The sequence below is a fragment of the Lissotriton vulgaris genome, chromosome 8 (genome assembly GCF_964263255.1).
Source record: "Lissotriton vulgaris chromosome 8, aLisVul1.2, whole genome shotgun sequence".
In the NCBI taxonomy this organism is placed as follows: Eukaryota; Metazoa; Chordata; class Amphibia; order Caudata; family Salamandridae; genus Lissotriton; species Lissotriton vulgaris.
In genome coordinates this window covers 277,437,608-277,461,715 of record NC_141696.1, presented here as the reverse complement: position 1 = coordinate 277,461,715, position 24,108 = coordinate 277,437,608, and the positions used below count along the sequence as shown (strand labels likewise).

The following is a 24,108-nucleotide window of genomic DNA, read 5'->3' as shown; positions in this document are numbered from 1 at the left end:
TGGAGTCTTACACGGCCTTGGCTCTCCGAGTTAAGTCGGGGTCGCCGGACGACCCGCTCAAGCCACCTATGTTCAGACACCAGGTTTTTGCTCGCCCGGTTTGCAACTTAATCAACACGTCGCTATCATCAGGCCAGGTGCCTTTGAAATGGAAGCATGCGGTAGTAATGCCCATTTTGAAAAAACCATCTCTCGACCCTACAAAATCGGAGAACTACCGCCCGATTTTGCTTCTCCCGTGGCCAGCCAAACTCGCGGAGGCGCATGTCAACACCGCCCTCACTGGTCATCTGTCGCGTGCCAACATTCTGGACGACACCCAGAATGGTTTTCGGGCTGGCCACAGTACGGAGACAGCACTGTTATCTATGGTCGAGCACCTTCGGGTAGTTCTGGATGCAGGTCAAACGGCGGCGCTTGTTTTGTTAGACCTAAGCGCCGCCTTTGACACGGTCTCCCATGACATTCTCCTGCAACGTCTTGAGGAGATAGGGGTGAGCGGCACTGCACACCAGTGGTTCCGTTCGTTTCTCAGGGATCGTTCCTTCTGTGTGGCGTCCCCGCCCTACCAGTCCAAATGTTATCCTCTGTCTCTTGGGGTCCCACAGGGTTCCTCACTGAGCCCCACGTTGTTTAACATCTACGTGAGGCCGCTGGCTGAGGTTGTGAAGCTCTGTGGTATGACCATGGTGTCGTACGCAGATGACACCCAGCTAGCGGTCACGATCAGCGGGGACTCTGGGGTGGATGCCCCAAGATTCAGAGAAGGACTTAGGGCGGGTGGCTGGTTGGATGACGTCCAACTGTCTCCAACTAAACGCCAAAAAAACGGAGGTGATGATCTTTGGGAAGCGGACGGACCTATGGGGAGATACTTGGTGGCCTTCTGAGCTGGGGCCAACCCCCACTCCGGTTGCGGAGATCAAAAACCTTGGTGTTTGGCTGGACCCTTCCCTCAACTTCGTTGGCCACACCAAAAGGACGGCGGCTTGCTGCTTCGGCATCCTGCGCAATCTACGCCCTGCCCTTAAATACTTCGATGCCGCAACTCGTCAATTGGTGGTGCAAGCAACGGCTTTGGCGCGGTTGGACTATGCCAGCTCCCTTTTTATAGGATTAAACCAGGCTGAGTTAACCCGACTTCAAGGAGTGCAGAACGCTGCGGCCAGAGCGATCGTAGGTCTTCCTAGGTTTTGCTCGGCCGGTCCATCTTTGCGAGCCTTGCATTGGTTACCCGTTAGGCAGCGGATCCACTTTAAAGTTTTGTGCCTTTCCTTCAAAATTCTGAAGGGCCTATCACCTCCCTTACTGCACCAACTCTTGCGCCCTTACATCCCGGGCCGCACTCTGCGCTCGCTAGACCAAGAATTAGCGGTAGCCCCTCGGTTCAAACTCAGTCGGGTGGGGGGTCGCTCTTTTAAGGTGCGGGCAGCCGCACTCTGGAACGCTCTCCCTTTGAAACTCCGGACCTTTGGTGACCTGCTCTCCTTCCGCAAGGCCGCTAAAACTCATTTATTTGCTGAGCTTTGTTAAATTCCTTCACTCCCCAATTTCTTAATAATTATTTCTGTTCCCCAGTTGTGTTGTGTTCGCCACCTTGTCGGTGCGCCGGGACGCTCCTTCGCTGGAGCAGCCGTGCGCAATACAAATAGCACTAACATAACATAACATAACATAACATAACATAACATAACAGGGGCAGTAATCTTTCTTCAGCTCCTCCGGTTCTTCTCCTTGGCAAAGGTTCATCTTGATTCCCAGAAGTGATCTAAAGTTCTGGGTTCTGGACCCCAATATTTATACAGCAAAATCCTTTTTTCTCTGAAGACAGAGAGTGTCTGTACCTAGTCAAAACCAGACCTGTCCTCCTGGGTGCAGCTTCCTGGCAGGAGGTGGAGACAGCATTGTTGAGACAGACCTGTCCCAGGTAGCTGAAAGGAAATCTCTGCCCCCTACTCTCTACTCTATGAGGGCTCAGGTCAGTGTAAGGAAATCTCCGTCCCCTACTCTCTAATCAATGAGGGCTCAGGGCAGTGAAAGGATATCCCCTCCCCCTACTCTCTATTCAATGCAGGTCCTATTCAGCCCAGCCCTGACCCATCAGACTGCTGGAGTCAAGGCCCTCACCATCCCCCTGTCACTCACAAACCAGACATGGAATACACAAACCCAGCAGAGACAACTAGATGGTTAGGCTAGAAAATACATACTTTCTAAAAGTTGTATTTTCAAACACAGAATGCAAAAATCACCCTTACTAAAAGATGAGTTCAGGCATACTAAACTCGAATTTCTACCTGGTTCCCTGGGTCAGTAAGGATTATGAGATGTTATAATCAAACTGCCTATTCTGGCCTTTTGGGAACAGGTAGCGTTGCAATAGTGAAAAACGAAATTGGCTGTAATTCACTATCAGGACATGCCACACACATCAGGGCATGTCCTACCTTTCACATACAATGCACCCTGCCCATGGGGGTACCTTGGGCCTTCCTTAGGGGTGACTAATATGTAGAAAAGGGAAGGCTTAGGGTCTGGCAAGTGGGTGCACTTGCCAAGTCGACAGTCCCAGACTGCACACAGGCTCTGCAATGGCAGACCTGAGGCATATTTTACAAGGCTGATTCTGTGGGTGACCCAACCAGTGGTGCAAGCCCACCAGCAGCATTTGATCTACAGGCCCTGGGCACACATGGTGCAATGTACTAGTGTCTGACAAGTAAATGAAATAAGCCAATCATGGAGTCACTAATCCATTACAACAATTTACAAAAGAGAGCATATACACTTTAGCACTGATCAGCAGTGATAAAGTGCCCAGAGTCATAAAACCACCAATAACAGGTCAGAAAAAATACAGGATGAAGGCAAAAAGTTCAGGGATGACCCTGCAAAAAGGGCCAAGTCCAACGCCACTCTACCAAAATAATCAGAATAGTGGATAAAGGAGGAGAAAATATGATTATGGATAAGGATTTCTACACTTCTTAGCTAGAAGAGCATCCAAGTGATACACCACATATTTGAAACTAGAGAATAATTGAATTATAGCATTAAAACACATCAAAAACAACCTTATATAGAGCCAAAGACTAAGGATGGATAACACAAAACACATATGATTTCCAAATAAAAATCAAGATGATAGGAAATAGTAGGTGAAGCAAAATGGAAATAATCAGAACTATATTAAACAGAATAGATTTCATGCAGGAATACGAGCACGGCATATGGCACACAAATCCGTAATATTCAGAGTTGCTTTGGCTTAGTTTAAAGCGCACTTCATGCATCATTAAACAGAAGGCTCAGCCACTCCAAGATGGCAACTATCAGTGATTTCCAGATTATGTCACTGGTTCTGTAAATTCTCCCTTGTGGGGGCTCTGGAGAATGTAATAAAAATAGAGAAGGGATAGATGCAAACATTAGGGACTCAATTTTCAGTTCTTCAGTTGACCGCCACCGAGGGTACACGTGCCTGTGAGAATGTCAAAAGAATTATTTGTAGTGCCAGGCTGAGCTCAGGCAAAATAATCTGGTTGAAATGTGGGCAGAAACAAATTGAATGGTAGAAAGTGCATTTCTCAAATTATGTATTAGAAGATTATGTCATTTTCTGAAAGCAATTGCCAGTGACTCTTAAATGATGTCACTGATTCTGGACGTCTCTGAGGTAGATGTTAAGGGGGAAATGAGACAAATAGAGAAGAACTAGATAGACACAATATGGACCGGCTCTCAATTTAACAATTGAGGATACGCAGTGGTGGCTGGTGACATTTGAAAGTGGTGAGACGTAAACTTTCTTTCACTGGACACAAGGCTATTCTGATGCAGTATAAGTGAGGCCAGCAACAATGGCAGCACAACACCATGGCGGAGACACACACAAATTACAACCACATCAACTGTGACATGATGCTGCTGCTGCTGTGCGCCACCTAGGGTAGGAGTCTCGAATTAGGAACATGTCACCCAATAAATATACAGCATTTCCTGAACAGGAATGGGAAAAGGATGACGGCCTTCTTTCACTCCAAATGCAAATGCAAGCGCTCCCATCACACAACCTATGTACTTAGCAACATGGTCAATGCTGTTAATTATGTGGACTTAAGTGCTATGTGAATGGTATTACTGAACGCTCTGACACAACAAGTGCATGATGACTACTGCTCGGAATTTCACACCAGCCTCGGTACCCAGAAGTATGCTTTGATTACTTTTCACTGCTGGTCTGAAAGGAAGCCGGTGTAATTGCAGTGGAGCGCCCCATAAGTGTGTTTTCCCGTGTCTGCTCGCAGCGGCCTTTCAGGAGCTTTGCGTTAACTGCACAGTCTCCTGCTGAGAAGCAGCGTCCTGCCCTGAGAGCCAATCAAGGGAGCATGGCGATTGGCGAATAAGGAACCTATTGTCCCACTAAAAGCGTAAAGAAGCGGGACTGCTGGGTGCACATCAAAGTTAATTACCATTTAAACTTCTTCCAATCAAGCCACTCGCCCCAGCGAGGTCGTCCCTTAGTACCACAGGCGGCCCTGTATGATGCTGCATTATTTGCCTTTCCTTCTCGCACAATTTTTATCAACTCTGAAACATAATTTGCCGCTGTACTGCCACATAATTCCAGCAACACTGATTATAGTACATGAAAATGGGTTTTTACTGCTGTCGCTCAAGGCAGCCCTTGACGCGAGTGACAACGGGGAATCACACAAGAGCCTCAGTTTTTATCAGCAGACGATCTTTTCACATTGCTAGTAGTTGCACTCTTGACTTCTGGTAGGGGGAATTGAGACTCACTGGCCACTCAGAATAATTGTATTTGAGTGTTTTGGGGCACACAACCCCTTGTTTTTCCAAGTATGGTAAACCTTTCTGGCTTTGTAAATCTTGCGAAAATAATTTTTTTTAAATGGATAAAGTGGCAAGGTCTAGGACTTTGCAACACTGCAGACAGTTAATATTTTGCTAATTATGCATATTCTATCATTGTCCTCTATAAACCATCAACTCTAGGCATAGTAAGGGACAACACCCTCAATGGACAGAGAAACTCTTTCCACCATCAAAGGAAGCAGTTCAAATGAAGTTCGTACTTTCCAAGTCATTTTTGTCCTCCTTGTGTTCTTCCACTCAACAAACAAAAAAAACAGCAAGATGCGAATACAAATTAAATTTAACAACGTGCAGGGCTGTTACTCTCAGCCATTATAACCACAATTAAAGGGGATGTTTGTAGCAAACTTAATAGACTCGGGAGACAAACAGTCGCGGCTCGGGGGGGGGGGGGGGGCGGTCTCGCGTGGGTGGGTGCCAGGGAATTAAATATAAAAAACGTACCTCACAGCCGGTCCGCGCCACCTCGGCTCCCTTTGGCACCTTCATGAACGGCACTGGAGTGGCCTGGCAACCCCTCTCAGCCAATCCTTGCACTTCTAGCAGCGGCAGGATTAGCTTAGGGCACGTTTAATCTGGGCATGCGCAAACAAGTGCAAACACAAGTGCGCATGGTTGGGCACGGGTGAAAAATTCGCCCTCTGTCCCCACTCATGCGGACTTGTGTTGTGCTGCTGCCTGTTGCCCCTGGTCTGATAATCATGTCAGTCAACATGATGCCAGACCGCCCACCCCCTTCAGACTCTGAAGGGGTGGGTGGTCCAACGTCATGCTGACTGACATGAGTGTTAGTTCTCCCTCGGCGTCTTTGAAATTAAGTAAACTGAGTCAGTTTACTTAAGTTCAGAGACGCAGAGGGAGTTGCGGGCGGGGGGCTACACCCCAACACCCCAATGAACCCACCGCACCTGAGGATACGTCCACCAGTGAGGACAACAAGAGAGGTTCTCAGGAGTGCAAAACTAATTCCGGACTATTAGAGAGATATTCGACCTGCAGGGGTTCTTAAGGGCGATTTGTTCATTTCAAACAGCCATGCAATCCCATGAAGGTGGAAGCATACAACTGTTCCCGGGAACACAATACTATGTAGCTGAGCAACAAAGTTTCCATATGTGTCAGGCTTACTTTGAGTAATAAAAAGTTAACCTGGAAGGCATTCGAGGGATGCCTTTCCCCCAATACAGCCGAATCATGGTAGGCAGACTCCTCACTGGTGATAATGGAAAATAAGACTCTTTGAACTAGCCTTCTTTTTTAACCAGCCAGCACACAGGTCACATATTACCTGAGATGACTTAGTACAGTAATTATAGAAAGGTTGAGGGTGTTAGAGCTAATAGAAAGGCAATCAATGCAGAACACACAGCACATAAATATATAAATATAGCACAATTACACCTGCGCTGTTGAAAGTGTGTAGGGGTGAGAATAATTTACACATTTGACTAGTTCATGGTAACAATGGATCATTTAAGAATGATATAGAGAATAAGTACAGCCGTCATTCTCACTTGAGAGGCTTTGGTCAGTTGTTGGAATTATTGATGTTATTAATAGTATTCGAATAACATGTGAATGGAATTTGGTTGCAGTACACATGCCTTACCTTTGCCTGCCTCCTTTACTCCATAGATTTTGTATTTATTTGATTACCCCGACTAATAGTTTTTCGCAATTTGAAATACATATAGAATATATCAATAAAAAAGTGTGTACAGCTTCAAGTTGAGTTAATTATTGGATGGAAACAAATATGAGTTCAAGGAGCACCAGCGTAGTGGAAACATTTCTCTAAAGGGACAATAATTGAAGCATGCCCGGGTGGGCAATCTGTGGCGCTCAGCCTACAATACCAAATTGCGCACAGCATGTGAAACTGAAGCATGTACAACGCTTTGAGCAGACGAGACCTTATATAGTACCTTTAAATCCATTCATTTTTTAAAAGCACTTAATCTGTGTCTCTACTTGGTGCATAATATACATGAAATTCAAGCATCCACTATTCCCTTTAACCATTTTCGATTTGTTTTGGTGTGTGAACTGATTGCAGATTTTTCAAGATGGAGCAAATATTAAAGGGAGGCCCAATAATCTTTTTGAAAAAAAAAATGTTTGTGTCTTTTGCCAAACCTACTCAAAACGTGTCAATGTCAATTGGTGTGCTGGGCTTAGTTTTGCTATATCATATTTAAGCGAATCTGTCAATGAAGGGAGACTTAAAGAAGAGGTCAAAAAGTAGTGTCTTCCATTTTCTGTAAAAAAGGAATTTTATGGTTGGATGCAGGGTGTTTGTATACACAGAACTACCTTTGGCTATTGGGAATTGTTTCAGTAGCAAAAAGGGCTCAATTCAGGGTATGGTTGTAAGTCACTTCCTCGTCCCAGACCCAGTGCACACCGTCCAGGTTTGCAGGGAGGTGTTTATCTGAATAGGTGCCCTGCACATAGAGCTTTAAACGTATAGACTCATGCCAACTGGGATGGTTTGAGAGCTGTGCGGGTTTGGAATATGGAATATGGTGTGGGTAAAAAACACGTACTGCACCTTTCCTCACAGCGCACAGTGTATAGCTGATAGCTTTTTAAAAGTCAAGATCAGGGGGATTAGTTAAAAAAAAAAACAGGGACAGCCACACACAACGAATTCTATGCAGAGCTGCCTCCGAATGTATTTCCCAACCCAGAAGAATAGAGGTAAAGTCCCTGGGAAGCTGTCTGGAGATGTTTGAGAAAGGTGACGGGTGGGGTTTAATGCACATTCCTTGCATTGCAAGTGCAAACTACATGCATGGTGTACTTGTGATTTTAGGGTTAGTTAAAAAAGAAAACAGCTGTGGACACCAAAGGCTGCAACCAGCAGCTCCAGAACGATTGCCTTCAAACCTGCTGCACATGTTCAAGGATATGCACATCTGGCTTGAGAGAAATGTGAGTTCCCACAGCCCACTTCACTTGACCTTAAGTGTGCGTATAGAGATCTTCAGGGTGCACAAGCAACCGCTGTGTGCAGTGGATGACTTTGAGGCTCTACAAATTCACGCGTTGAGGATTTTTGTAAACCATTATTTGAGTCTATTGTGCATGGTCGAAAGCCATATATAGGTGCCTAGTAATTATCGCATCCTAAACCAGCTGTGCGTTGCTCAACGTCAAACAGAGCTAGTTTGGGACATACAAGTTGGGCACATGGCGTGGCTGAATGCCACACCATTCACCAAATTCATTGCATGTGATTAAAGACTTACACTGAGGGTACATACTGACAAAAAAATACCAGGTGGCTGCACAAAGCCAAAAGCTGCGCACAACTGCCACAACACTTTTATCTCCCAGTCCAGTTGTGCCTGACCTCTGGCCAATCCCTGCACAGAGTTCCCACTGTGCACGTTTGGAGGTCACTCCTGGTAGGCCCTGTGAACATTACTCACATGGCCATGAAATGTGTACTCCTCCTTTATTAGATTCAAACCAGACATTTAATCTGAGGGTGTGTGTATCTATATGTAGAGGCATGTGAGTTATTTGCATATTTGCTTGTGCGAAAGAAGGCGAAATGTCATCAAAATTATGTATATTTATGTGACATGAGAATCTGTCATTTGGCAATATATTTAAGCGTAAAATGCGTTCTGCATCAATTTTGGATTCAAGGGTGCATGATGTGTTAAAAAGAAGTAGTGTGATAAACAAAAGCAATGTTAACAAGAGCGGCTCATGCTCTGTTGTTGCCTTGCGTTTGTAAATAACTAATACCGCGAATGGAGCGTTCACAGAAAAACATTTCCACAAGCAGTGCGTAATTACGCGACGTGGCATAATCTCTCAATTTCAGGAATTTTGCTTAATTGAATTGAATTGAATTGAAAGAATATTTCTATAGCGCCTAACTACCCGGAGGCCTCGTAGCGCTTACAGGAAAGAATGCAGAGCGCAGACAAGTTCTCATCTTAAAAGGACATTCCAAACAGGTGCTTTTTTTGAAGCTTACGGAAAGACATCACATTGTGGTTCTCTCGCACAGCTTGAGGAAGAGAGTTCCACAATTTGGCCGCCGTGCATGAGAACGAACGTCCTCCCCATCTTGACTTCCTGATTTTCTTAGTGGTGGCAAGGTGTAAGGTGCTGGAGCGAAGGGATCTCGGCGGCAGGTAAGGCGTTAGCAGAGAATGCAGGATGGCCGGGCCCATTTTCCACATGGCTTTATGAGCCATGCACATAGCCTTAAATTGTATCCTGGCAGCCACAGGTAGCCAGTGAAGCTGTCAGAGGGCAGGCCTTGCTGATTGTCTCCTGGGGACCTGCATGAGCATCCTTGCTGCGCTATTCTGGACTACTTGCAGTTTGTTTACTGTGGCCAGCGGGGCTCCTATATACAGCACGTTACCATAGTCCAGCCGAGACAGTATCAAGGCCTCAACCATTATTCTACGTGCTTCAAACGGGAGGAGGGAAATAATTTTGCGGAGCATTCTTAATAGCCCGTAGCAGGTAGATGAAAGCACCATGGCCTGGTGTCCGAAGTTGAGGGAGTTGTCTAGCTATACGCCTAGGCCCTTTATGTGGGGCTTTGGAGATAGAGCAGGGCCTAGACATGGCGGCCACATGGGGACGGACATGGAAGGGGTGGAGTTACCCAATAGCATAATCTCCGTCTTGTCTCCCTTCAGACGGAGATAGGAGCACTCCATCCATTTGGCCACTGCTTCAAGGCAGGGAGCCAGCAGGCAAGAGGATCCCTTGTCGTGGCAAAGAGATACCTCTTACTGGGTATCGTCTGCATAGCTGACGATCTTAATGCCAAATGGATGGATGATTCTCGCCAGTGGCCTCATGTACACATTAAAGAGCGTCAGACTTATGGCCGAACCCTGTGGTACCCCGCAATCCAGAGACAGACTGGAAGAAGCCACGTCCCCCTTAAAGACTTGGAAGCAGCGGTTGCTAAGGAAGGAGGAAAACCAGGCCAGTGCAGCGCCCGACACCCCGACACTCTTGAGTCAGTCGGTCAAGATGGTGTGATTGACTGTGTCGAACGCTGCACTTAGATCTAAAAGAATAATGGCGGCCCTTCCACCCTCATCCACCAGCTTCCTTGCCTCTTCGGTCACCAACAGCAGTGCTGTCTCCGTCCCATGATTTGGACGGAAGCCAGTCTGCGTGACATCTAGCAAACTGTTGGATTCTAGATTGTCAACCAAGATGTTATTTATATGTTTCTCCAGCAGTTTGCTCAGCCAAGGCAGAAGTGAGATTGGGCGGTAATTAGAGAGTATGGACGGATCTAGACTGGGCTTTTTAAGTAGTGCTTTGACCAACACGCGTTTCCACATAGGGGGAACAGTGCAAGTTGCAATGGAGGAATTTAAAACCTCTAAGATGGTAGACCGGACTGAATCAATAGCCGCCCTAAGATGTAGGGGCGGAGCAGGGTCCCGCGGAGAGCCAGACGAAACTCTGCTGATGACTTGATCTAACATTTCTGTGTCCAGAAAGTAGAATTGATCCAGCACCGGGACCTGATCCAGGTCCATAGCTCCACATTCCTCAGACAAAGACTGATTTGGAGGGAAAGTGGTATAGATGGCTTGGATCTTTTCATGAAAAAACACAGCTAGTTGGTTACAGCGTTCCAGGGCCCCTTCCTCTGGAGGAAGTATTTGTGGGGGGGTAATTAGGGACTTCGCTATTCGAAAAATCTCCTTAGGTGAATTGGCGGCTGTGCTAATTTTGGTCTCATTGAAGAGTACCTGGGCAGTTTTGATCTCCGTTTTATAGATCCTAATGGCCTTTCTATAGGTTTCCTTTGTGTGCTGAGAGGGGTGCTGTCTCCATGCCCTTTCCAGTTTCCGGCAAGATCGTTTTAAAACTCTTAGTTGGGAGCTGAACCAAGGGGCTACATTTTTCATAATTTGTTTTTGAACAATAACTTTAGGGAGGGTACTATCTAATGTATCCTGGATCCATTTATTAAAGTTATGATTTGCCTCCTCAGTATCGTTTCCCTTCGGTGGCTTCGAGGCCTCAAGGGCCGATTTCCATTCCACCAAGGGCAGCCTGCACCATTTCCGGTCCCATGCCGCCCTGGGATGTTGGGCACCTGGGGCAGTATTTGTGACCCAGAATAGAGGAATTAGGAAATGATCCGACCAGGGAAGAGGGATGGGATCCCCGGAACTGAGGTTGTCTAAATTACTGAAGACCGGATCCAGGAGATGGCCCTTCTCATGTGTAGGGAGGAGGCACTTTAGACCAAGACCTATCGCCTGAAGGCCAGATAGAAGATTGTTAACTATGGAATTAGACTGGTCCTCAAGGTGTATATTAAAGTCCCCCAATGTTGTGAAATTTGCCCTCGCCAGTGCCCGCTCCGCAGCCAAGTCAATGAGTTTGATAATAAATACTTTTAGTGCCTCACGGGGGCGATAAATCAGCAGGCCGGAAAGGGAGTCGGTAGGAGACAATTCAACAGAGAAAGCTAAGCTGTCCCCGTCATCTAATGAAGATGGCAGCAGTCAGCACTTATAGATGTCCTTATAAATAATTGCCAGTCCGCCGCCCCTGCCCGAACTATGATCCACTCTGCAGGATGCATAGCCTGTGGGGAGGGCCCGAATGATGTCAGGCTCATTCCCTAATTGCAGCCATGTTTCCGTCAGAAACAGGACATCCAGTTTGTGTTCATCGACTAAAAGTGGTATTTCAATGCAATGTTTTGGAATAGATCTGCAGTTCAAAAGGGCCATGTTATATTGTTTAGTGGATGCATGGTCTCGGTCTACGTGATCATATGACTTAAAATGCCGATGACAGTAACGGCAGAGTAGAGGAGATATCGCGGGATTTAAGGAGCGGCGACATTCTGTTTTCCCTCTTGGCCTCAGCCCATATCGAGTTGCGCCACTATATTTTATGGGACTTCCCATATAGGGACCAGGGGTTATGGCTCCTGGGCCCGGCCTGGCTCGGACGGGCGCAGACGGGCTTGCCTTTGGCGCACCTTCGGCGCGCCAGCTGCACGAGTCCGCTGCGCAGCCGGGAGGGAGTATTGCTCATATGCAGGCAGGGATGGGAGTGGTTGGACAACTAGTGCGGCGACCCCGGGCTTTCCCCAAGATGGCGGCCAAGCCAGCTCTTCCCCGCAACAGCGCCTACTCGGCTGTACAGGAGAGCGAGAGAGGAAATGAGTGGGAGCGCGAGGAGATAAGTGCACAATAAGTAGCACAAGTAAATAAAAAAAGTACACCAATTTTTAAAAATCCGATAAATCTCCCGGTTTTCAGCCTCAGGAGATCTGCGTGTGTGCAATCAGTGTATGCGCATAACTGGAAGCGCATCTTAAGTGCCGGCAGTGGTGAGAGTGGCCGGACAACTAGAGCGCCGACTGCGGGCTTCCCCCAAGATGGCAGCCAAGCTAGGTCTTCCCCGCAACAGCGCCTACTCGGCTGTACGGGAGAGCGAGAGAGGAAATGAGGGGGAGCGCGAGGAGGTAAATGCACAATAAGTACCACAAGTAAATAAAAACAGTACACCAATTTTTAAAAATCCGATAAATCTCCTGTGTTTCGGCCTCAGGAGATCTGCGTGCGTGCAATCAGTCTTAAGCTAGCCAGGGATTAAGTCTTGGACCCATTTTTATTTTGTCAACATGCTGCCTTTAAGATACTGTGCTCCAATGTGTATAATGTGCATATGGCCGGGATGCCCGCCACCCCCTCCCAACACCAATTCCCCAATGGGAGGAGACAGACACAGGTTTGAACTTTTGGAAGGCGGGGGGGAGTTACCCCCCCGGCCGTATTTATTAAAATATGAAACAAAATTTAAAACATTAAATTAAAACGTTTCATGAATTATGTACAATTTTACTTTCATTACATTTTGATGAAGACATGTTCTTTGGCTAACCTTAACAGATCTCTAATACAAAGGTTTCCTAGCCGAGTCTAGCATCCTGAAAATGCATACATTCTAAATTAAAATTGTACATCCTAGCATTAAGGGCCAACGGCAAGGTCTTAACCGGTGTCAGATCCCTACTACCAAAATCCCTCCCTCACGGTGTGAGTGGCGCATGCGCAGAGGACTTTACCCTCATTGAAAACTGTAACTTCCCTTGTCGTGGGGGCCCCCTTTCACTCGACGCCATCTTAAACGTTGTCCGAGTTCCCGTGTGAGGTATCTGTAGGAAGGACAGCGTGGACTCCTCCCCATCCCCACACTCTCTTCCGCCGGAGCGGATATCCGCCCCCCGGGAAATTCGTAGGAGGGGCATCTAGCCATCTCCCCCCTGGGATGGGCCTATGGCCGTCTCCCCCTAGGCGACCCATCCGTAGTGGGTGCCGCCTCCCCATGGAAGGGGCCAATGGCCGCCTCCCCCCGGGCGCTCCCATCCATTCTGGGTGGCGCCCCCCTCTAGGGACCTTGAAATTACTGCTCACCGATCATGACCTTACCGCCCGACCAAAAATAAATACAACAGTTGTTTTACCTACTAAGGGAAGAAAAAATTCGCCTAATCTGACACAGCTTGACGAGTCATCAACTTTACATTTCTACAAAGGGAAAAAGGTCCTAAAGCAGAAGACAATTTCATTACGCGAAACACTCCTTTACTTTTCTACAAAGGAAAAAAGGCCTATACACATTTCTTTAATCCCAAGGCATACAGAAATACTGAAAACGTGACTGCATCTCTTTAATACAATCGGATATCATCAACAATTACTTTATTCAAACAAACATTGCAATAGGGGCTGGTGGGTGGGTCGAAAATTGCCGCTTGTTCCGTCGAGGGCTCACGAACAACGAGTGGTGCAGCCTTCAGAGCACTGGAACAAGAGGACGCTTCTTTGGATTCCCGTTCTATTTATCCGTCTGTGGGAGGGCGGGGACCCTCCTCAGGTACGCCCACTGGGCGCGGTCTTCCGGGCGGGTGTCTAGGACAACCCCTCCTGGGCGGGAAGGGCGTGCTCCGGCTACGCCACTTTGGGCATACCAGCCGAACCACGCCCCGCCCAAAATGGTTTCCCGGGGGGATCGGGGCACCCATCCATACGTTCGGGGGGACCGAGTGGTCTTCCCTTTCCATATGGCCGGGATGCCCGCCACCCCCTACCAACACCAATTCCCCAATGGGAGGAGACAGACACAGGTTTGAACTTTTGGAAGGCGGGGGAGAGTTACCCCCCCCCCCGGCCGTATTTATTAAAATATGAAACAAAATTTAAAACATTAAATTAAAACGTTTCATGAATTATGTACAATTTTACTTTCATTACATTTTGATGAAGACATGTTCTTTGGCTAACCTTAACTGATCTCTAATACAAAGGTTTCCTAGCCAAGTCTAGCATCCTGAAAATGCATACATTCTAAATTAAAATTGTACATCCTAGCATTAAGGGCCAACGGCAAGGTCTTAACCGGTGTCAGATCCCTACTACCAAAATCCCGCCCTCACGGTGTGAGTGGCGCATGCGCAGAGGACTTTACCCTCATTGCCAACTGTAACTTCCCTTGTCGTGGGGGCCCCCTTCCACTCGACGCCATCCTAAAGGTCGTCCGAGTTCCCGTGTGAGGTATCTGTAGGAAGGACAGCGTGGACTCCCCCCATCCCCACACTCTCTTCCGCCGGAGCGGATATCCGGCCCCCGGGAAATTCGTAGGAGGGGCATCTAGCCGTCTCCCCCCTGGGATGGGCCTATGGCCGTCTCCCCCTAGGCGACCCATCCGTAGTGGGTGCCGCCTCCCCGTGGAAGGGACCAATGGCCGCCTCCCCCCGGGCGCTCCCATCCATTCTGGGTGGCGCCCCCCTCTAGGGACCTTGAAATTACTGCTCACCGATCATGACCTTACCGCCACAGGCCGGATAGTTGACCGACTATCCGGCCCCCCACACCTCCTAAAGGTCATGCTTCCTCAAACCACTTAGCCATGCTATGAAGTCTCCTTTGAGTAAATCATTCCCCGCCCTGGACAGGTGAACCCCATCGTTCAGATAAAAGTGATCACCCCGAATACACCCATGAGGAATGCTATGCAACTGTGTGGAGCGGAACAATTTCCCAATCTTATTGTTGACCCTCTTTACCGAGTAGTTCAACGCTGACACAGAGAGACCCCCCCGCCAAACCTTCCTGGGGATCATGTGGGACCAGGCGATTGTGCACCCCGGGAGCCTCTTAGCCAACCAGCTAACTGCCGACAGAATCTGTTCTAATAACACTCGTCTTCCCAATTTCACTAAGTCATTGCCCCCCAGGTGTACTATGACTATAGATGGCGGTGACCTTTGCCGCCCAAAAAGACCCTCCACAAATGGTTGAAATTGGTCAAAACAGAGGCCACCCTTCCCATGGAAGGTCACTCTGTACCCGTATTCCCCAGATGCGTGAATCGCGTCACCTGCCATGAATACGTCCCCGGCGTGCCTCACGTATGAGTGGCCCACGACCCATACCACTTGCTCTCCAGTCGGTGATCCTCGACCGCTGGTCCCCCGGTGCTGGGTTGACTCCAGATTCCGCCCCGCGTCACAGGCTTGCGAAACTGTAATTCAAAGAAAAGACAAGAAGCGTGAGCGCATTTCCACAGTCTTTTACAACATGTGCAATCGCACATACCTTTTGAAGCAGTTTGAGGACCAACGGCCTAGCTGTTTCACTTCTTCCGCACCCTGACCCCGGGCCGTAGCCTTAGTAGCAGCCCCTATCCTAAATGAGTGGGTCACAAAATCGCACGGGTCCATGCCCGCGGCAGCGATTGTAAGTGCTAGCACCCTCTGAAACTGAAATCTCGTCAGAGGGGTGCCATCCTTGTGCCTAAGCAGGCTCCCTCCCCACGTAGCCGACCTCTGTGCCAAATATTCCTCTAAACACTTTATCGGACAAGTGGGGGACCCTCGAGCGCGCTGCACCACAACACTATCCCCCATAGCTCCCTGGTCTGTCTTGGACCTGGCTATCGAGATTAGCATCGAATCACCCCTTATTTGTACGTGATCCCTGCATAAGCCTCCCTCCGTATCTCTCTTGTTCCTCGCCACGAGTTCGCTTACCCGCATAGCCCCATGGAATGCCAAGGTGAAAGCTGCCCGGAACAGAACTGCTTTGGAAGGGGAGGAGCACGTCTTATCCAGCTTCGCTAAGAGCAGAGACAATCTCTCTAGACCAATCGGGCACCTCGCATCTTGTCTGCGACCCTCCAGGCGTTGCCAGCCGCGGAGCGCTTTCCTGACTAAAAAGGAACCCGTCGGGTCCCTCATGCCGTGGAGCTGTGCCATGAATGAAATGGCCGCTCTGTGTCTGTTGGCCGTTGCCGCTGATCGGCCTTGTCTATGCAGCGCTACCAAGAACCCCAGGAAGGATTCCTCCTGTCCCCAGCTCTGTCTCCCTGTCGGGCCTAAAAATGTGCAGTAGGAACGAAACGCTCCTTCGTAAGCCTTCCTTGTCCTGGGAGCTAAGCTGGCTGCCACGAGGTCTTGTAATCCGGGGCACCGATTAGCCATAGCGCTTCGGGGAACGGTGCCGCCACTAGGTCCGCTGTGGGTAGATAGCCCCTGAAAGCCTGCATGTCTGAACGAGAGAGTGCATCAGCTGCATTATTCAGTACACCCGGCACATGTTTTGCCCTGAACTGTACATTCAATCTCATGCAACGTAAAACAATTTCTTTTAACAGTCTCAAGATCCACTTGCAGCAGGCTGCCTGCTGATTAATGCACTCAACCACAGTCATATTGTCGGACCAAAACACTACTGAGCGGTCCCTAAACTCGTCTGGCCATGCCAACAGAGCAACCCAAATGGGAAACAGCTCCAAGAACCCAATGTTACCTGTCAGGCCGCTGGAGTGCCACCACGTTGGCCATACTTGCACTGACCATCGGTTACCAAAGATGGCGCCAAATCCCACGCTCCCAGCTGAATCGGTCCACAAACCCAGTTCGTCCGACGATGCTGGTGGTTTGTTTCACACTACTCGACCGTTGAAGTCCGCCAGAAATGCCAACCAAAATGTGCATATCCTGGCGAACCTCTGCTGACAGTCTCGTACGGTGGTGTCCCTCCTTGAGGCCGACCATAGCTTGTGCAATAGAGCGTGAGAAGGGGCGGGCCATCGGGATCACTCTCAAGGCAAAGTTAAGCTGACCCACTGTTTGCTGTAACTGGTGCAGGGTCACTTTCTCCTTGCCCAGGCATTGCGTTAAGGAGGCCCTGAACTTGGCCACCTTTTCCATTGGCAAACAGAAACATCCTTCCACTGAATCGAGCTCAATTCCCAGAAACTCCAGTGAAGTAGATGGCCCCACCGTCTTACCTGGTGCCAATGGGACTCCGAACTCCCGCATGAGGATGCAGAAGTCCTGCAGTGCCTGCGCACATTTCGCATTGCCGGCCGGTCCTAAGAACAGGAAGTCATCTAGATAGTGCATTACTTGTCTATGCCCTGTGGCCTCGATGAATGCCCACTCTAAAAAACAGCTGAACATCTCAAAATAAGCACAAGAAATGGAGCAACCCATAGGCATGCATTTATCCATGTAATAACTCCCTTGGAACGTAAAACCTAGCAAGCGCTGGTCGCGCGGGTGTACCGGGAGCAACCTGAATGCCGATTCGATGTCCGATTTCGCCATCAGCGCTCCGGGGCCCAGGTGATTCAATAGGGCAACGGCATCGTCGAACGATGCGTACCGAACTGAACAGACATCCGGATCAATGGCTTCATTCACCGAGGAGCCCCTCTGGGCTGACAGGTTGTGAATGAGTCTATACTCCCCTGGGTCTTTCTTCGGAACCACTCCTAGCGGTGAACACACAAAGTCTGCCACCGGCGGGCATGGAAAAGGCCCCGCTACCCGCCCCAAGCTGACTTCCTTGGAAATTTTCTTTGCTGCCACAGCTGGGTTGTGTTGGACAGATTGCTGATTTTTACAAAAGGAGTCCCCCCGAAAATCCCCCGCCGGGATGTTGAAGCCATATAGGAATCCGTTCCTCAAAACCCCGGCGGATACATGATCAGGGTATTTTTTCAACCAGGGAGTCAAAGCCATGATGTCGACGGGTGAGGACAATCGTTTCCCAAGCATCACCTCACTCTTGCTTGGACCCCCCCTTACCTCCCGAACCACCGTTCTTTGATCTACAGCTACTCTCCGGGTGTGAGGAATTCCCACATCCTGCACACGCATGCCGGAACCTACATGTTCCCTGGGGCCTGTTACAGTTGCCTCTGTTGAAGCCCCAACAAACCCCGCGCTTGCCCCCATTTCCGCCGGTCTTGGGCTGTAATTCCCCACCGGCGCCTGCTCGAAAGGGCTGCACAGGCTTTTGGCGAACTGGTCCAGGCCCGCTCCCGCCCGGCTAGGACATACCCGCCGACCCAGGCAAGAGCTGCTTGTGCCACAAAACCGTGTCGAGGCAGTCCCCGGTCAAAGTTGCATCAAACTCCTTAGATTTTCAGAATTGCATGTCATATCCTTTCCACTCGTCCCCCCCATACATGTTATAAAAATCCATGATCCTATTCTGGTAACAGGATAACTCGGTCAACACTTCAGGCTTCCGTTCCCCCATTACTGCCGTAAATATCGAGAAGGCCTTCACCCAGTTTGCTACGGTCTCGTCGACCCTAAATTCCGCCATCTTGGCCCGCCATACGCTGGGGTGCCATAAATCTTTCTGGGTCTTTGCATATTCCATCTCATGATGGTCGGTCAACAATGAAAACATATTCACATACTTGTCCCCCCATATCATTTCCTTTGTGGCCGCTGGGATGTGCTGAGCCACCCTTTCGCGCCTTGAAGGCACTGAACTTTCCCCTACCATTGGCAATGGGTTCTTACTGGGTTCAACCGTCGTGTCTGCTGTCTTTTCCCGGCCAACCGTAGGTACTCCTGGCGCCACCTGTGGGGAAACAGAAGGAACATTCGCCGTCCCGGCTTCTCTCGACTGCCGTAACTGCTCGATTATTAGTCTAGCTTCCTCTGCCGGATCCCCCGCAGCCACTGCCCCCCTGCCTTCTTTTTAAGCCAGGGCAACACTGCCGCTAACTGGAGGGCCAGTTCTGGGGGCATTTGATCATCACTAACCGGGGTAATTACAACAGGGATTGGCAAGCCTATATCCGGACTCGGTACCGGGCTGTCCGCTGGCGTGATGGGGGCAGCTGGGGGCACCTCCGGGACCAGATCATCCCCGGGAACCGCCCTCCTCTTGCTACGTTTCCCCCTACCCTCAGGGCCGACTCCCGGCAAGGCCGGGCCTATCACCTTCTTCGGACGGCCCGAGGGATTGTTCTGGGCCGCTAACTGCTTCTTAACCTCGGCCAAACCTCGACCGATCGAATCTACCTTACCCAATTTGCGGTCCATGATCGCCATTCGGTTCGACAAGGTGCGCAGAACCTTCTCCAGTTCGGAGCTCTTTCCTGCTTTTTTGCCAGCCATAGCTTCGATTATTCTGCTCCAGTCGATCAACGAGGTCCCAGATCCTTCGTACTCCTGGTACTGAAAGAAAAACAACAAGATTACTAGTTCAAAAATTGCCACTTGTTCCGTCGAGGGCTCACGAGCAACGAGTGGTGCAGCCTTCAGAGCACTGGAACAAGAGGACGCTTCTTTGGATTCCCGTTCTATTTATCCGTCTGCGGGAGGGCGGGGACCCTCCTCAGGTACGCCCACTGGGCGCGGTCTTCCGGGCGGGTGTCTAGGACAACCCCTCCTGGGCGGAAAGGGCGTGCTCCGGCTACGCCACTTTGGGCATACCAGCCGAACCACGCCCCCGCCCAAAATGGTTTCCCGGGGGGATCGGGGCACCCATCCATACGTTCGGGGGGACCGAGTGGTCTTCTCTTTCCAATATCAGCATAGAGCTGAAACAGAAATCAGTGTAATGGATTGGGGGGCGGTGAAAAAGAAAAGAACACAAGATATGTCTATGTATTTGTACGTTAATATATATAATATTATAATATAAATACACACAACATATATATATATATATATATATCCAACAAAGTTTGCCCTGAAGCATGAAGACGCTACTCCACAAAAGAAAGTTCATCAGAACTATTTATTTTTCAAACCGGCTTGCACATCCAGATTATTTCAATCCCTTTCAATCCCTTACGCGTTTCAGAGCTCCTGCTCTTTCATCAGAGGGAAGCCAAACAGTCTCTGGTCTCTGCATCTTGCACTTATACTCATTTGCATTTTTCTTAATTGGCCCACCTGGGAACCTCATGAGTGTGCCTCCTGGGTTTTGTAGTTTGTGCTGCAGAGCCTCTCCCATTGACTGCCTGCTGGCTATTATGAATGTTTTTTAGCCCTCCAGTGGGCCTCCGAGTGTGAACCCAGTTTGTGCTTTAAATTCCTTTGTGCTGCTAGTAGGAATTCTAATAATTAGAAACCTGCAGACCTGTAGTTGCTGGCGGTGCATCCTCCACGGCCAGGCTGCCGTGTATAAATCCAACAAAGTTTGCCCTGAAGCATGAAGACGCTACTCCACAAAAGAAAGTTCATCAGAACTATTTATTTTTCAAACCGGCTTGCACATCCAGATTATTTCAATCCCTTTCAATCCCTTACGCGTTTCAGAGCTCCTGCTCTTTCATCAGAGGGAAGCCAAACAGTCTCTGGTCTCTGCATCTTGCACTTATACTCATTTGCATTTTTCTTAATTGGCCCACCTGGGAACCTCATGAGTGTGCCTCCTGGGTTTTGTAGTTTGTGCTGCAGAGCCTCTCCCATTGACTGCCTGCTGGCTATTATGAATGTTTTTTAGCCCTCCAGTGGGCCTCCGAGTGTGAACCCAGTTTGTGCTTTAAATTCCTTTGTGCTGCTAGTAGGAATTCTAATAATTAGAAACCTGCAGACCTGTAGTTGCTGGCGGTGCATCCTCCACGGCCAGGCTGCCGTGTATAAATCCAACAAAGTTTGCCCTGAAGCATGAAGACGCTACTCCACAAAAGAAAGTTCATCAGAACTATTTATTTTTCAAACCGGCTTGCACATCCAGATTATTTCAATCCCTTTCAATCCCTTACGCGTTTCAGAGCTCCTGCTCTTTCATCAGAGGGAAGCCAAACAGTCTCTGGTCTCTGGTCTCTGCATCTTGCACTTATACTCATTTGCATTTTTCTTAATATATATATACATATATATATATATATGAATATCGTTCCGCTTATGGGACAGCGTTTTTTTACCTGCCGAATAAATTATCACTTGCAAGACAATCCGGGTATCCGAGTACTATCCTTACGTGGTGGTGTTGTGGATAGAATATATATATATATATATATATATATATATATATATATATATATATATATATATATATATATATATACATATTTATATATATATATATATATATATACATATTTATATATATATATATACATATTTATATATATATATATACATATTTATATATATATACATATTTATATATATATATATACATATTTATATATATATATGTATATATATATATATGTATATATATATATGTATATATATATATATATATATATATATATATATATATATATATATCTATATATATATATATATATAAATATCGTTCCGCTTATGGGACAGCGTTTCAGAAATTATGCAACCATTTACCTTTATTAAATTTGTTTAATCTGTTTAATCTCCATTTATAAAAACACGTACTCACTTTCTCGTTCCCATGCTCTCTGGTGCCTTTACGTTTGTAAGAAATATGATGTCAATAAAGCAAAGATTTAGAGTTACAGGATGCCAAAAAGAGCATGGTACTTCATCATGTGCTTCAAGGAAAGACTTTTTTTGTATTGAATGTTCTCTGCTTACATTTCAAGTTGGTTTCTGAAAAGTACATTAAGACTTTAAAAGACATCTGCTTATTCGATCTAACGTGTCCTTGCACTTGTAAACAATTCATTCAACAGAGAATGTCCTAGAGAAAGAGCTAGGAGACCGAGCAGCCCCAGAATACGGTAAGAAATATGAACTTTCAGATTGAATTTCAACGCAAGAGACACAATAACTTCATGAATCATTACCGCCACTAACAGGCATGAGGTCAGAGGCTAAACCAATGTTTACTTTTCTGTAGTAAGCTATGTGAATGAGCGACCCAAAGGAGACCATTCACGTGCACGAATTTCCTACTAATCACAGAATGTATGTAGAGTGGTTTACTGATGTTCATTCCAGATGTGCTACCAACTTAACTGTAAGACCACCCCAGTTATTCGCACCTTGCCATCACCAGAAGTGTGTCAGTGTCTGCAAAATAGACCTGTTTTTACAGAGTAGGCGCTTTAGGTTCATGTCTGATCGCATGCTTTTAATCTTTTTCAGAGACTTTCCCTACAACAACGGTTGGAAAGCCATTTACTTCAACCAAAGCAGAGGATTCGTACCATGTAGTGATTTCTGAAACAGGTTTGTGTTTTTATACACGTTTCCACGCTAAAATCATCCAGTACCTTTTTTTAAGATTTCAGTGGCCAGTTACACACTGTGGTTTTTGCTTTGTTTTTTACCCCACCAACAAAGAATAAAATCAGGCTCAACTCTGCTATGTGGTTGGAAAAAAAGAGCAAATTTTACTTGCTTTAAAATTTGCCCCAAATGTTCATCCAGCGCTAATTGACATTAGGAAGAGTGTACTGTTAGTGACTGACTAGTAGTCATCGTGTGCCGGAGGTGTATCCAATACTAAAAGAGGTTGCACATAAGGCATTCTCATCATATAGAGTACGGTATAATCACCTAATTGTATGAACAGTGAATGTGTTGGGACTTATTTAAAAGGCCATTGCATTGCCGGTTCGTCACTGTTTTTGACGCTCTAATAGGGCAGTATAACTGCCCGTATTTACAAGGCCAGGTAAAGTCACCCTGCATGACTTTTCATGACCTTGTAAATATGGACCCCTTTTACGCATTACTCTGCACACAAGGGGCATTTCATGGGTGTTGCTGTGGGTGTTCCCATGCGGAACTTTACACAGTCCCAGATTTACAACGTTTTGTAAACCTAGGAATGTGTCAGAGTCCTATGTCTCCCCTGGGGAGGCGTTAGGAGGCGCAACGAGGAGAAATCCTTTTATTTCCACTCGTTTTTTACTCTTTCTATGATTGCTGCATTCTGCAGCACAGACAGAAAGAAGAACATTTCATCAATGATTGTTTTTGTGCAGGAAGGCTGTATTTCCTGCACAAAAACAATCAACCCTGCAAGGCAGGCCCCCTTGTATTGTGACCCAAGGGTGCCTGCACTGGCACATGGCAGCCAGATGTGCGCCAGTGCAGGGGAAAGCACACAGATGCATAGTATTGTTGTTAATACGATGCATACCCGTGCTTTTAAAATGACGCCGCTCGGACCAGCAAAATTGCTTGCGGTGGCCGCTGTGTCATCTTTTTGCACATGAAGCCCGTTGTTTTTATCCGTATCCTGTTGCAGTATTTCATAATATATTAATAGCATGATGGAAAAGATAGATTTGACGACTGGGTTGATTTAGTACAGAATTTAAAGCTAAAGACTCAATGGCTCAAAAAGTACTTCACCAGGCAGACCCACAGGAATAAACCGCTCTTTCCTCCTAGAGTATTACTTGGCTATCATTCGGTTATCTTGAGCAAGAACAAAGATACATGATTATATCAGTGGTCTTGTGTAAAAGCACTTTAAACAACATTGCTGTCAAGAAATAAATAACTAATTGCAAAGCTATTAACTAAATATAACAGGAATAAATTAAGAAAGGTAAAGAAGGTGTAGCAAATACAGAGGAATAATGATCCCTTAACCCAGAGGTATTCAAACGTTTGCAGGTTGAGCCCCCCCAGCTGAATTCCCCCAGATGTTGAGCCCCCCCACCACCCGACCGAAACCTCGGGAATCCGGCACACCACATGATTGACTGCAACGCGCACACCACGGGCCATATCCGGCAAACAATGCTCAACACAACAAGAGTGCCTAGCAAACTGCAGGCCTGTGAGTGGGTGTGGCGAAACTACAGAGGCGTACCACACAGCTCAAAACAAAATCCTCCAAGGCAAAGGAAGTCATCACAACCCTCCCCATTGATCATGTACACCTTGTCATCCACCAACTCCCCCACCATTCATTCCGTCCCTCCATCTGTGCCCTATCCACATCCAAACCCCTTCAACCACTTGCAAACCCA

The 24,108-nt window shown here is 47.5% G+C and overlaps 1 protein-coding gene across 4 annotated transcripts in view; it reads left to right on the top strand.

The window, feature by feature from the left end:
- CHODL (chondrolectin) overlaps positions 1 to 24,108 on the top strand; it is a 360,473-nt gene that overhangs the window by 207,926 nt on the left and 128,439 nt on the right. For 2 of the 4 annotated variants that reach the window (XM_086934041.1, XM_086934042.1), the window contains exons 4-5: positions 21,850 to 21,897; positions 22,265 to 22,348. In XM_086934041.1, coding sequence (XP_086790167.1) covers positions 21,850 to 21,897; positions 22,265 to 22,348 — 132 coding nt within the window. The remainder of the gene's footprint in view (positions 1 to 21,849; positions 21,898 to 22,264; positions 22,349 to 24,108) is intronic. The other 2 variants (XM_086934043.1, XM_086934044.1) reach the window with 1 other exon arrangement.